A 15843-nucleotide genomic window follows, 5' to 3' on the forward strand; every position below is an offset into this window, starting at 1 on the left:
GGAGGGGTCGCTTTTTTCGCCGATATTTTCGAAAGTCATCCCTTCTTTTCGATTGACTAGCCTTAATTTAAACCTACATCATTTTCAGTTTGGCGATGGGCGCAACGGCAAAAACGACACGTTTTGTTTTATAACTTTTTTTCTTCCTTCGCGGTACGGGCTCGAGCCTGCCTGCCTACTACCATTTTTTTTTTTTACTTAACACACACCTCCAAACACCCGGGCAACACCGGGCACATAGGCTAGTCAACCAATAAACGTCGTTAATATAATTTCTCTACACTCTTGATGAAACCGAATACGAAATATTCGAATTATTCACAGTTTTTATATACAGATCTTTCTTTCAATATTTCATTCGATAGCTTTGAATAATTCTCTTTTAATTCAAAATATTTGATACTCTTAATCTGATTCGGCATTTTCCCCCCTTAAATCTATCAATCTATTTTAACTCTGTAAAATATTTTATTTCTTTTTAGAAAAATATTTTTATGGCTTATTTGAAATGACTAATCAATGACCAAGCACAATAAGTAAGCTTGATGGAACCAGCCGATAGATCAGATCTAGCCCCCCCCCCGTCAAATAAGTCAAGTGTTGTAGTTCCATAGTTATTAGCTACACAGATACCAATATCTCTTCCACATGCATCACAACCAACAGGTGGCCACGTGCTTTTTTGTTGTTTTTGTTTGTTTTTGGGTTTTTTTTTTTTTTTTACTTGGGAGCCACCACTTATTAAGGCCGGAAAGACACTCAAGAATAAGGGTTAATGAATGTTAGGTGGCAAGATGTTTGTAAAAGCAGAATTCTTACTTATTTGTAGAGATTCTATCGGAGTATCGTGCAACCATAGCCAAAATTGGAACCCGTATATGTGCTACATAATTGGCCTTAGCAACACCAAGTTAACATGTTTGGGGAATTATTTTAACATAAATAATTTTATTTATTAATAACTTTCGCGTTGATAACATTTTTCCTGGCATTATATTTTTACAAATATCAATAACGGTCATAAGAACTTGGCGTTGCCCGGACCAGCTATTAAGATATGTCACTACATCGAGAAAATGGCGATGAGCTACGGTTTGGCATTTTTTTTTTTTTTTTTACATTTTCACCCCAAACAAGGCAGATTGCCACTTTGATGTAGGGGGCTACTATCAGGGACATAAGCTACAGGGGTACTATGTGGGGAGTTGGGCAGCAAGATCTCGGTTCACGTTACACTTGAACTTTTGCATGTCAGTACAGTTGGGGAAGCAGGAACCCGGAAGGGAATTCCAAAGTCTAGCAGTTCTGGCGAAGAAACTACTGGAGTAGAAGGCTCTCTTACATTTAGGGATCTCAACTGTGAAGAGGTGTGATTTTGCTACTTGTCGGGTTTGTCGGGGGTATTTACGTCGAGGGGATACAAGAGCTTGACAGTCATAACACCGTCACATATTCTTTTCAAACGTAACATGCGTCACAATCCCTGTTGACCAACCCCAAAGACCTGGCATTGTGAAAACTTACCGGGACGATTTCTTCTGCTGTTCGATATTCGTAGTCCCTGCCATAACCGGTTGGTGTCCTTTCGCTTTTATTTGCATACATAGCTGTCGGTGGTCAAACACAGACGGGGATTAACATCAAGAAAAATCGTTTAAAACAGTCAAAAGATCAACATTGATTCAGCAGTTTAACGTACCTACACATATAAATATACGTACATACAAACACACATACGCACACATAAATTACCCCAAGGTTCTGAGTTCAATCCTGAACGAAGGCAGTAAAAAAGTAACATTCAAAACAGAGAATCAGCAACTATGTCCCAGAGCCTAGCTGGAGTCCGAACACGGTACTCTCGTAATAATAATAAAGGGTTGGGTTCGAGACTCCTAACAAACGGTTCCCCAGTTCGATACAAAAACACCTGATGAAGGCCGGGGGGTAAAACGGCCGAAACGTTGTGACTATAACAACCAAGATGAGGAAGTCAGTCCGACAATCTCAATCAATGAAAACACCTCATCTCAAAAATACAGACAATTACTAATAAGTGATGTTGTTTGAAGTATTGCTTCTTTTTTTTTTTTCGAAACTCGCCTTTAATACAACAATACGTGTAAAGTCTCTGTTGCAATGTATATATCTTAATCTAGCGGGGCTACCGGCGTTGCTCGGGACCGTATAAACAATGAGAAAATTGAAGTTGATTTTGAACATATTTGCTATTCTTCGGATAGAGGAATATTTAATGTCTATGTATCATTAGCTTAAATATTTAGATTTTAATTTATATTTCAAAAAACGTGGTCAATTTTAAGGCACGTTTTATATATCTACTTATATATAAAATCCACTTTGTTTGTGTGCGTGTGTGACTTCGTTTCCTATGGATTTCGAAACGACAGGGCCGATATTTTTTTTTAATTTCACACAAATGTACTTCATGTGTTTGAGAGTGTTCTTAGATAGGTTTTGTATCAGAATGCATCCGGTCAAAAATCGAAAAAATCTGATTAAAGACGAAACATTCTGATTTTGACCTAAGTTAACACCTTTATACAGCCTAACAGCACGAGTGCATTTGAGAAGTTTTACCATCACACACGCAAAAGGATTTGACGTATAAAATCATTAGTAGGTTCTTTGATAGGGTATGGGCGTGTTCGAAATGAATGTCCCTGTTTTGAGCAAGGTTGTATTTATGTGTGCGTATGTATATGTGCAATTTCATTAAATATACAAACACACTCGTGTTGAGTGTAACTGGGTGTGTCTCTGAGAGCGTGGCATCGCGGTGAACAATTCCATGCAGATAATTCAACATGCACAAAACCATTCCACACGTAAACATGCAGTGCTGCCGGCAATCCGTTTCCGCAGTCAACCCTTCTAAAAGTGAAGTGGAGTGTTCTATAACGTGACAAACAATAACCAAACAATAATCAAAGAATAATTACAATCTAATCTAGAATCAGACGCTGCAAATATATTAAAATATAGCTGTTAATGTCAGTCTTTTATCCAACCTATTATATACAGATTTATTAGCTGGAAGTCAAATGTTATCAAGACGTACACGAATCTTTTAATGTTATCGTGTAAAGGGAAGTTATTATGATATTTTTAACAGAGTTATTTTCCTTGCGTCAATTTGAATTATGCGTGTATGTCCAGAGAGAGGAATAATCTGGACGAAGAAAAAAAAATCTGTATTTATATATAAGAAAGTAAATATGTATTTCTCCTTCGATATCAATATATACATGCTCTTAAAATAAATTATATATATTTTTGCCTACATTTTACGTCTATTTGGGAGATAAAATTAATTGCAAATTATTAAAGATTTCTAATTGATCATGGCAAAAGAAAACGTTGTGAGAATAATATCTCTATTTCTCCTTCGATATAAATATATACATGCTCTTAAAATAAATTATATATATTTTTGCCTACATTTTACGTCTATTTGGGAGATAAAATTAATTGCAAATTATTAAAGATTTCTAATTGATCATGGCAAAAGAAAACGTTGTGAGAATAATATCTCTATTTCTCCTTCGATATAAATATATACATGCTCTTAAAATAAATTATATATATTTTTGCCTACATTTTACGTCTATTTGGGAGATAAAATTAATTGCAAATTATTAAAGATTTCTAATTGATCATAGCAAAAGAAAACGTTGTGAGAATAATATCTCTATTTCTCCTTCGATATAAATATATACATGCTCTTAAAATAAATTATATATATTTTTGCCTACATTTTACGTCTATTTGGGAGATAAAATTAATTGCAAATTATTAAAGATTTCTAATTGATCATGGCAAAAGAAAACGTTGTGAGAATAATATCTCTATTTCTCCTTCGATATAAATATATACATGCTCTTAAAATAAATTATATATATTTTTGCCTTCATTTTACGTCTATTTGGGAGATAAAATTAATTGCAAATTATTAAAGATTTCTAATTGATCATGGCAAAAGAAAACGTTGTGAGAATAATATCTCTATTTCTCCTTCGATATAAATATATACATGCTCTTAAAATAAATTATATATATTTTTGCCTACATTTTACGTCTATTTGGGAGATAAAATTAATTGCAAATTATTAAAGATTTCTAATTGATCATGGCAAAAGAAAACGTTGTGAGAATAATATCTCAGATAGGAACGTAATTTAAAATCAAAACAAATTGTCATTTCTTCTCTTTAAAAAAAATCCGAACTTAAAAATTCGTGTTAAAAATATTTGACAGCGATTTCAAATCGGAAAATATTAATGTGCAATGAAAATAAATTAATTCAATTAAAATAAATTTATTGTATTCAATTAAAATAAATTTATTGTATTCAATTAAAATAAATTTATTGTATTCAATTAAAATAAATTTATTGTATTCAACTAAAATAAATTTTAAAAAATAAAGTAAAAATAAATTCAATATTAAAAATAAATTAAATGAAATAGAAATAAATTAAAAATTGATAGAAATAAAATGAATGTAATGAATTAAATTACAATAAATTTAATAAGAATAAAATGAATTAAATATTTAAAATTAATTAGATATTTATAAAATAAGTTGAAATAAATGTAATGAATTAAATTAAAATAAATTAATCAAATTAATTAGAATGAATTTTATATTAAAATAAATTTAATATTAAAAATAAATGTAATATTAATAAAAATAAATTAAAATTAATTAATGAACTCTAAATAACTGTTATAAATCCAATTAAAATTAATTTTATAAATTCAATTAAAAAAGTTTCGTGAAATAAATTAAAATAAATTTAATATTAAAAATAAATTTTAAATTCATAAAAATAAATTTCATAAAATAAATGAAAATAAATGTAATGAATTCAATGAAAATGTGCCGAAACCCGTCGCAATTGGATGTCCAAGATGAAGTCAGCCGCGTATGCGTAATCAAATTCCAGAATGCAGATTAAAAAAAAAAATTATCCAAAAATAATTTTAATTATATATAGGTTAGTAACAATAAGGTTTAAAATGGAATTTTCCACATAAAGCTAAATTAAGAAGAAATCGAAAACTTCCATTAGAAGTTCATTAGTTTAATTAGAGCTACGTACGAATATATGATATCATAGAGAGAAACTCTGATGCATAGAAACTGGGAGAATCAGAGCTATGTTACATAAAGCATTGAAAGTTATATATCCTATAGCGTATGCCGAGTAATAATAGCATAAAATAACTGCCTGGGGATTATTGTCTTCATGAATGACCTACAAGAAAGTGAAAAGGTTTTAAGTGTCGATTTTAATTTTAACTCAATTAAGGCATATTGCTACTGAAACATGAAGAAGGGTTACTGTGATACGGGCCAAATTTATAGTGTTCTATATTCGCTGTGGCCGATCGTTCAAATGTACTTTTCAATCTATCTAATTGCTAAATCTACTTTTGGTTTACGATATATACACACTGACAGCGAATAAAACACAGCACAGCTGATCTATAAAATAATATTTTGTTTGTTTTTTTTTTCACACTCATAACAGTTTGGGATTTTACAGTAATGGCAAGTGTTTAACATCAGTGAAGTCGCGTGTGGGTAGTGTTGATGCTTGGCGGTTAAGAATGTACCAGCTTATCCTCCCTCTGTGACCGACTGCACCGCTTTTTGTTTGTCGATTTATATAAACATTCTTTTACCCTGGAATGTTTCATATTTCCCATTGTCTATTGTTAGATATTTGCGTTTGACTGATATCTTCTCACATATTTCTTGATCAAATTATATATTCCAATAGATAATGGTGGAAAGTTCCGAATTTAACACATGAGTCATCTGCCAAATATCAAACACTAGGAAACAAACTGATGTTCCAGCCACGTTTGACGCTGGGAAGGAGCGCTGCCACAGAAAGTGAAGAACGATAGATGTGGACGGTGTACAGTTTCGGAGAGATGAATAATTATCCTGTATCGAAGATACTTCTAGCGATACAGTATAATATGAATTTTACGTTTACGCTTGTGAATAAAATTCCCATTATATCTTGCATATTGTCGGGTTTTTAAAGTCCCACTCAAATAGCATTTAAGCTAATAAATCAAAATTTGCTGCTCACTAGCCAATTTTTATTTATTTTTGTCGCACCATGTTATTTCCAATGTAGTAACGTACTTAGCTAGAATTTGATTTTAAAATAATTTCGGCTCAGAAGATTGCGAATATGAAACATCCATAAAAATGATTTGCGGATTAGAATTTTTAAATTAAAAAAGTATAACAGGGGCTCTCGTATAAAATGCACATAATATCAAGCATATCAATCTTGTAAGATTTGTAAAGTCAAATATTGGAGAGGGGTTAGGATAAAACTGGAATTGTATGATGACCTCGCGGTCATTTCTTCATAATGGACATTCAGTAAAAACTAAATATGATACAAACTCCATGCAATACGTGCAACACATGCATCAAACGCCTTTTTATTGTCTTCTAAACAGTCAGTCTTGTTTTTAATGATCGGTATTATTTCAATGGTAAGTATTCTTTTTTATGGTAAGTATTGTTTTAATGGTAAGTATTGTTTTAATGGTAAGTATTGTTTTAATGGTAAGTATTCTTTTTAATTATCATTATCATTTTAATGGTTAGTATTTTTAATGCTTAGTATTTTATTTTAATGGTCAGAATCTTTTTAATGTCAGCATTATTTTTAATGATCAGTATTATTTTTTAATGGTCAGTATTATTTTAATAGTAAAGATTGCTTTTAATGATCAATATTATTTTCATTGGTTAGTATTATATTTTAATTGCCAGCATTGTTTTTAATAACTAGTATTGTTTTAATAATCAACATTATTTTTAATAGTCAATATTCTTTTAACGATCATTAATTCTTTAATATTAGTATCATTTTTAATAGTCATTATTGTTTTAAATGGTCAGTATTATTAATAATATTCAATAGTTATTGTTTTTTTTAATTTTCAATATTATTTTTAACGGTTATTACCATTTTTCATAATCATTGTTATTTTGAAATAGTCGGTATTAGTATTAAGTAGTTCGTATTGCTTTTAATGAACAGTTTGGTTTTAATATTCATTATTTTTTACTGGTTAGTATTATTTTTTTATTAAGTAGCCAGTATTGTTTTTAATGGTCAGCATTGTTATAATGGTCGTTATTATTTTTTTTAATATTTGGTATTTTTATTAATTAGTCAGTACTGGTCAGTATTGTTTTAATAATCATTATTATTTTTTAATGGGGTGTATTATTATTTAGTAGTCAGTAATGTTTTTCATGGTCAATATCGTTTTTAATAGTCATTATTATTATTTAATTGTTAGTATTATTATAAAGTAGTCAGTTGTGATTTTAATGGTCAGTATTGTTTGTAATAATCATTATTATATTTTAATGGTTAATATTATTATTAGATAGTCAGTATTGTGTTTAATGGTCAATATCGTTTTTATGGATTCTATTATTCTCGTATTTTAAAAGGGTGATCAGCCATGCAAAATCAAAATCATTTCAAATAAAACATCTGTAAAACATGCTATGAGCTATCAAACATGCGTGATACATCGGCTATTGAGACAATACAATCAATTAAATAAAACTGCGACTTTTACCAAAATTTGATTTTTTTTTTTTTTTTACTTTGACTCACCTACCTCTATTTGCTTACCTCCCCTCGAAAGAAAAATGAAACACAAGGTGTAGAAAATCCAGCTGCTTGTAAAGGGCAATTCTTGATTAGGGTTTAAAAAAAATTGATGAACTCTAAAAAGAGTTCACCTTCACTGAAAATAAACAGCTAATACACTTAGATCCCATCGATTCGGATTTTAGATTTGGGGTTAGAAAACCTTTTTGCATGTTACGCAGAAAGTCATTTGGGTTAAATTCTTTATTTTTGATGGTGACTAAATGGAAGTTTAATATAACGAAGACCATGGATATTTGTATGAAAAAATGAACAAAAAAGAAAAAGAATTTATTTATCTATAGAGATAAAACAGTAGATGCATGAATGTATATGTGCTGTGTATAAATATTTAACCGATAAACTCTTAAACTACTAATCACATAACACTGAAATTAATAGGAAAAGTAATCATATACCAATGATGGTTTATAACGCGTAAAATCTTTGTTTGAATGGATGAATAACCACGTATTTCTAATAATTTTGTGCAAATTCATTCATAGCTTGAAGTTGTTAAATTTAAAAAATTTTCTTATCTTTTTAGTAGGGAACGCTGATAGAACGTTAAATGTTTTGGTTTCGATTCTAGCTGATGGCACTCAAATCATTTTTTATTTTTGAAATCGGTACTATATATATATATATATATATATATATATATATATATATATATATATATATATATATATATATATATATATAGTAGTACTATATATAAATGAAAATGTGTGTATGGTGACAATTCTCAACCTATATACTCAACGAATTTTTGATCCACAGACTTGAAATTTGGTATACAGGGTATTCAGACATATGAGAAAATATTTAATTGGTTTTCATCTGGAAAAATAGCTTCTAAAGGGTAAAAATTGAAAACTTTGTATGTTGGCGTCATCGGACTTTTATCGAGTACAACAACCATTAGACCAGCTTGACACGAACTTTAAAAAGCATGTTCAAACCTATTTATTCTTAACATTAGTGATCTGTCATATAAACGATTCATGCATGCGCATTCATGAAACAGTTAAAAAAAATAAAAATCCGATGCCTTTCACGTACTAATTTTTGAATTTTGATCCCTTAGCAGTCCATTTTTCCAGATGAAAACCAATTAAAAAGTTTTCCACGTGTCTGAATACCTATATACAAAATTTCAATTCTCTAGATCAAAAATTTGTTGAGTATATAGGTTGAGAAGTGTCCTCACACAGATTCTAACTTTCATAGATATGCAGATTGTGTTCATATTTGCGTTAGTGTAGTTTCATGGAAGTTCTGTGTCGTATGATATTTCGGGAAAATTACCTTCTTTAAATGTGTGTTCAACTTTAGTTCAAACGTACATACAGGGGTGATGTAAACGTGGGCAGTTTCGCAGTAAATGAAATGAATTTGGAATTATTTTTATTTGGTTTCAAAATTTATTTTTATTCTTGAACTCTAATAATGTAGGGTCAGTGTTAACATTTCATATTATATTATTTTATTTGTTTTATTTTATTTATTTTATTTTTTCGCGTATTAAAAATTGTTATTTTTTATCAATAAATTATTTTCTTTTTTGTTTTTTTGTTTTTCTTTTTACAAAAAGGTTTGTATTGAGATAAAATTAAAAATAAATAATTATTTATTCAAGTTAAAAATCGCGAAGTGACTTCTTGGCTTGTATAACTTAGCCGATATTGTTTTCCACTTATGTGAGAAATCACACCTGCAACCCCAAATATGTTAATACATTTCGTGATTACGGTAACCAGGTTAGCGCGAGTTGGGGATGTCAAGTGGAGACTTGAGTTGCGACGGTCTTAAGTGACTTGGAGTTCGACAATAGAGCCACGACTCTTTGCAGTAGGTATTTACTTCTTTCCCATGGGTGAAGGGTAACACAAAGTCGGAAGATAAGGAGAATCAAGCCACCGCCCATAAAGAAGCACCCTTGCCTTTCAAAATTGTCTAGGCAGCTCCTTGTCTAGGCATGCCGTTTGCATTCCTCGGTAGTGGCGCCTTACATTAAGCAATCAATTTACTCCACCCGAAATACGGGAGGCAATAATCGGGTGAGGTAGATATCATAGGACTACCTAGAACAACACCTTAGCCCGACAGATTAAAAATAAAGAATTTATTCAAGTTAAAAAATCCCGCGGTGACTTCTTGGTTTGCATAACTCAGCTGCTATTTTTCCACATGTGAAAATCAACCCTGCAAAACTAAATATGTCAATACATTTCGTGGTTATTATAACTGGGTTAGCGCGAGAGTTGGGGGGTTCAACTTGTCTCGTGGCGGTTATAACTGACATAGAGTTCAACAATGGAACAAAGATTTGCAGCAGTTCTTTTTATTTCCTTCTTTTATTTGCAAGCAATCAATTTACTCCACCCGAAATACGAGAAGCAACGATCGGGGCGGGGTAGTCTTCCTAGAATTACTAAAAACCATACCTTAGCCTTACAGATGAAAGGTCATCTCCTACATAAAAGTGCCCAAAACTCTGTCGGACTGTCGAGGACGTATCCTGGACTGGCGTGAATATTACCTCCTCAAACAGGTCGCTATAGACATGTATGTATTGACTGCTATGATTCGCGCTATTGCAATTAAGTCGGCTCAACCCATGCCGAGTGCATGACGTCATAAAGAAAGAAGAAAAAAAAAGAAATGATCTGTCTTGTGAAAGGGATATATTCGTTTGAAGTAGCTTAGTGTTTTTTGCTACATATTCGAATAATAATCTGGTAAGTCGCCTTATACATATACATGCGACAGGTGATCGCTTGTGAATTTCATACTCACATGGAACTTCCTTCTTTGGAAGAAGCCAGTTAAACCTGTATAGGGTTACTGCAGTTTTTATTTACCCAAGTTGCCTTACTGAACGAGTGTTCGTTAGCGTGTGGCTTGCGTACCTTTCGACGTTTTACTTAATTGGCTCTTCCTGTCGGTGGAGCATTAGAATACGCCGACTTCCCCCCCCCTCCCTGCATAGGATAAAAGTCCCTCAATGGGGGGTCCTGGATATGACCTTAAACTATATCCAGTGGTGGGGCCCCCAGCTTGTGGGCTTTGGGGAGTGTGGAGCCACCCTTTAATTACCATTGCTCCCAGGTCCACTCTGATCCGGAGTGGTAGTACCTGTTAGGGTTCCAACTATGGGTTGAATAGAAACCGACGTGAAAACAACAAATATATTCTATTAAAAAAAAATTTTTCTTCAAAATCTTTGGATTCGGCATTAAATAACCCAAAAAGGGTTGATATGCCGTAAAACAAAAACAACCACACCAACCAACCAGTCAGTATTAATCAGCCAATCATAATCTTGTAAAGAGGAAGAACCCGGATGTACCCATATTTATAACATCAAGAACTTTAATGGGAACGCTTGATCTTTAGACGCTATTTTGCTTGGTTACCTGACTTACTTCCTCACCTGTCCATGTACGAAGTTTTAACCTTTTTTTGTCGCCTTCCATCAACAGCTGCACTAAAAAGAACTAATTAGAAACATTGTTAATTAAAAGGTTAAAAAACGTGTTGATAGTAAATCGGCAAAAAGCGAGGCAAACTCATGCAGTGGCACCTTGATCAACCTGCTTACTCGCGCTGTTCAATGCCGAAGCCATTGTGCTGAACACAGTGTTCGTCTCTTGTAGGTCGCCGTTAGCCATGGCGTCTTCAATCAAGTCGACACTGCCCGATGTAAGGTCTTGCAGCAATGCGTCTAGCTTCTCGGAAGACATTGGAAGTACCTAGGGAAGAAACGTTTGTAGCATTATTATTATTTTTTTTTTTTTTGTCAATTGTAAAATTAACCTTGGAAAAATATAAAATCGACTTTGAAATCTAGTGAGTGGCTGATCTCTTTTATTTCCTACAACAATTTTCTCAAAGGAGAAATATTGCTAGTCTTTCTCCACTCAATTGAAATTATTTTGAAACGCACGTTAAGCAGTTAAAAATAGTACATCTGCATTTACAGATCCGCGATTTCCACGAAGTTGGCTCGGGCTCGCTCGGCAGCTGACGGAAATGATCGGAAACGGTCGATCAAATGTTCCTCAGTTTTAAGCTAATACGAATCTATGATGGCTACTTTTTATAAATTTGAATAAATAAAATTCATTTTAATCGCGCAGGTTGTGGTTAGGGTTGGGGTTGCATGTTTGTAATTTTGTTTATTGTTTTCCCATGTTTTTTATTCTCATCATTATAATTTTCTAGTAGAGGTTTAACGTTTCGCGATTGGCGGCTTCCGGCTATTTCCGTCAGTGGGCGAAACACTTCATGGAAACCACGGGTCACTAAATGCTGACAAAAATGAAAAAGATTAAGTACGCTTTTCAATGAATTTAATATTTGTCATCATCATCATCATCAGCAGCAGCAGCAGCAGCAGAGCATCAGCATCATCATCATTTCCTAACTTTGTATATTAAAGAAATAAACAATTGATAGCAATAAGATTTAAACTCGTCGTACAAGAGCGCGGTGAAATTAATTTTTGTCTTTTTATTTATAAAATAATTTTAAAAATTGTTTCCTAAACTTACTTTACCTCTATTCAAACAATCTAATCAAATTCAATGGACGACCCAACGGGTTAATTTTTCATATATTTTTTGTAAAGTTTGGAATCGCAATGATCTCATTCTTCAAAGCATATGCCATTTTCACAAAAAAAGTATCAAGAGGACATCTACACAAGATAATTTAACATTAATATAAGATAAAGATATGTCAATTCATAACGATGTGAATTCTAATCAAAAATTCAGTGCAACGGACCAGCGAAAATACAGTTCAAGCTTGAGTGTGAGAGATATTCTTATAGAGATACCAATGTTATATAATGAGGACACAGAATAGAGGATTAGTCAAAAGCGATAAACCAGCTTAATGATGGATAAGCGGAAGTTGATAGTTAACCTCAGTTCTGCCAGACAACGTTGTAATTTCTTATTGCAGCTAGACGAGTGAGAAAACGGTTTGTTCCAAACACAGAAAGAAGCGGACAGAGTGAATGATGAAATAGTTTAGCAATGGTGGCTATTGTCCCTCCTTCTCTAATCCTCTCTTTCTCTCTCTCATTCACTAAGTAACTATATATATATATAATAAACTGTAGGCGAGAAATAGCAAACAACTGTGTTCACAAAATAAAACTTACTCTAGGATAGCGATACAAAATAGCTTTAAAACTAACAATAACAATAGAAAACAAACAAATAAATAAATTAAATAAACATGAATATACATAAACGATCACACACATATATGTATATATATATATATGTATATATATATGTGCATGTATGTGTGTACACATAGGTATATGTATATATACAAAAAAATTCGCGCATAAGCCTGACGAATCCTATAGTTGGATGAAACGCAGAATATTCAGTGTAGCTTAATCGCCATATATATATTTTATAAATTACTTAATCGCCATATATATTTTATAAATTACTAACTAGCTCTACCTACGTATTGAGCACATTTGAAGTAAATACTTAAAGTTTACGCATAAATCTATACTTTCGTATATTAAATTTATGTGAATAAATGAAGTAGTTATATATATATATATATATATATATATATATATATATATATATATATATATATATATATATATAAACACTCTTCATAAAATCTTGGAAAAGATACCTAGACGACTGCTTTATCCTCTGGAGAACCTCATGGGGGGATATCAAAGAATTCCACACTTTGTTACAAAATCTACACCCAAAAATAAACTTCACACTAGAACAAAGCCCCACAGAACTACCTTTCCTATACATCCTAGTAACAACAAAAAACAACAACATAATCACAGACATCTACCACAAACCCACAGACACTCAACAATACCTCCACTTCAAAAGCCACCATCCTAAAAACTGTCTAAAATCAATACCCTACTCCCTAGCACGTAGAGTCTGCACCATAGTAACAGACAGATACCTCCGTTCAACTAGACTGAATGAACTACAAATAACACTGCGGAAAAGAGGATATCCACTACCACTAATACAGAAAGGTATTGAACTGGCTGAAAAAATTCCAATAGACCAACTAAGAACCCCAAAAGAACACAACAAAGAACAAATTTTAGCATACGTCTCTACACACAACACAAACAACCCAGAACTATTCACACAGATAACAAAAAACCTTATCCTCCTCAATCAGAACGACAAACTAAACAACATACTTAAAACAACAAAAATAATAAAAAGCAAACGCCAACCCAAAAACTTAAAACACATCCTAACTTCCTTAAAACTCGTCCCACATACTACAAAAGGAGTTACAAAATGCAACAAACCGCGAAGTGGAGTATGTGACATAATAATAGAAGGTAACACATACACATTCAAAAACCCAGCACAACCATTCAAAATAAAAAGGATCTAAATTACACCTCCAGAAATGTAATATATGCACTAAGATGCACAACATGCAACAAATTCTACATAGGCGCCACCAAAACTTTCAGCAATAGAATGGCCTTACATAAGAACAACATCAAAATTGCAGATAACAGACACCTCTATGTTTCAAAACACGTATACACATGCAGTGGAAACAGCTTCAAAATAATGCCAATCTTCAAAACAGACAATTATTTTTATTTACTTACACAGGAAAAAAAACTTCATCACCAGATTCACTCCTGAACTGAACAGAGCCTAATATCATCACACAAAAACATGAAATGCAAGGTACACTCGCATGCACATCCATACACATACATATATACACACCCACACATAAATCAGAACCGACACATTAAAACACACACACGTGTGCGCATACAACCACACACAGACATAACACCCCTATCTCCAATACAACACACTGAACAATACTAACCCTACTTAACCTCGAAACCAACAACACTAGGAAACACCTAGAACCATAGTATAATATCTGTCCCAACACCTCGCTCCCTTTTCAGTCAGTGGAGGAGAACCCCCTCATGACTGAAACAGCTATCATCCCTTCTATCATCCCCCTCCCATACCTATACCCCCTTCAATGCCCCCCTCTGGGGAACAAAATCTTCCCCACACTAGGAACCGATCCTGGGTCTGGCGATACCCACATGGGGAGACAAATAAATAGAAACATTAAAAAATCCCCTATACATATTTTAAATACACCCCTCTTTCTAAACAAGCATAATATAAGGAATACCCGAAAAGACTAAAACGAAAAATCACAATACTAAAATCCAAGAATCCAAAAAATAAATATCAAAATAGAATGAAAGCACCCCTACCCTTATTTCAGAAGAGCTAGTCCCCCCTCCCCACACATACACATACACATTAGTAACGACCTCACCTCGGACCACAGTCGCCTTCCTAAGGAAGCAAATAACCCCAAAATACTATAAAACAATATACACATTCCCAAACCAACAAAAGCAAACACACACACGCACACACACGCACACACACGCGCACACACACACACAAACGCACACACACACACCCTACCCCACCCCAAAGGAAAAGAACATTAGCAGACAGAGATAGCCAGGTCAGCGGTCTCCCTCGACAAGCCCAATAAAAGAGCAATAACAGAGTAATAAAAAATTGAGCATGCCCATGAATAATAAACACTTGCAAGCCTCCACCCCTTGGAAAAACTTCACATTAACTACGAAAATCGCCATTTTTACATCTCCAACACATTTGAAAATAATTTCTGACGAGGACGCATCACAGAACGTCTGAAACGCGCGTAAAAACGATTTCAATGACTTAAAAACATTATTACAATGATCCAAACATTATTCCCAATGAAAAACCAAGACACGGAATAATAAAATAATGTTAAAAAATACGCATTGTTTGTGACTACTCCCTTATTTAAATATATATATATATATATATATATATATATATATATATATATATATTCACGATTCACTAAGTAACTCTGTATAAATACATATATTAATATTATACATAAATATATATATATATTCGTGTAAAGTTGCCTATTTTTCCGAATAATCGCTCAAAAATCGAAAATTAAACATGATTTTCCTACGAATTGAACGCCGACGAAAGTCATTTAGCAGCAAAAAC

The 15843-nt window shown here is 32.6% G+C and overlaps 1 protein-coding gene across 1 annotated transcript in view; it reads right to left on the reverse strand.

Annotated features, from left to right (window-relative positions):
• Positions 1–15843, reverse strand: part of LOC145280378 (polycystin family receptor for egg jelly-like) — a 174111-nt gene that overhangs the window by 66760 nt on the left and 91508 nt on the right. Inside the window, exons 18-19 of the mRNA XM_080132149.1 lie at positions 11337–11487; positions 1525–1607 (exon numbers count right to left, since the gene is read on the reverse strand). Of these exons, the coding sequence (XP_079988275.1) occupies positions 1525–1607; positions 11337–11487 (234 nt within the window). The remainder of the gene's footprint in view (positions 1–1524; positions 1608–11336; positions 11488–15843) is intronic.

The sequence above is a fragment of the Euprymna scolopes genome, chromosome 7 (genome assembly GCF_053919585.1).
Source record: "Euprymna scolopes isolate OS-2025 chromosome 7, ASM5391958v1, whole genome shotgun sequence".
Classification (NCBI taxonomy): Eukaryota; Metazoa; Mollusca; class Cephalopoda; order Sepiida; family Sepiolidae; genus Euprymna; species Euprymna scolopes.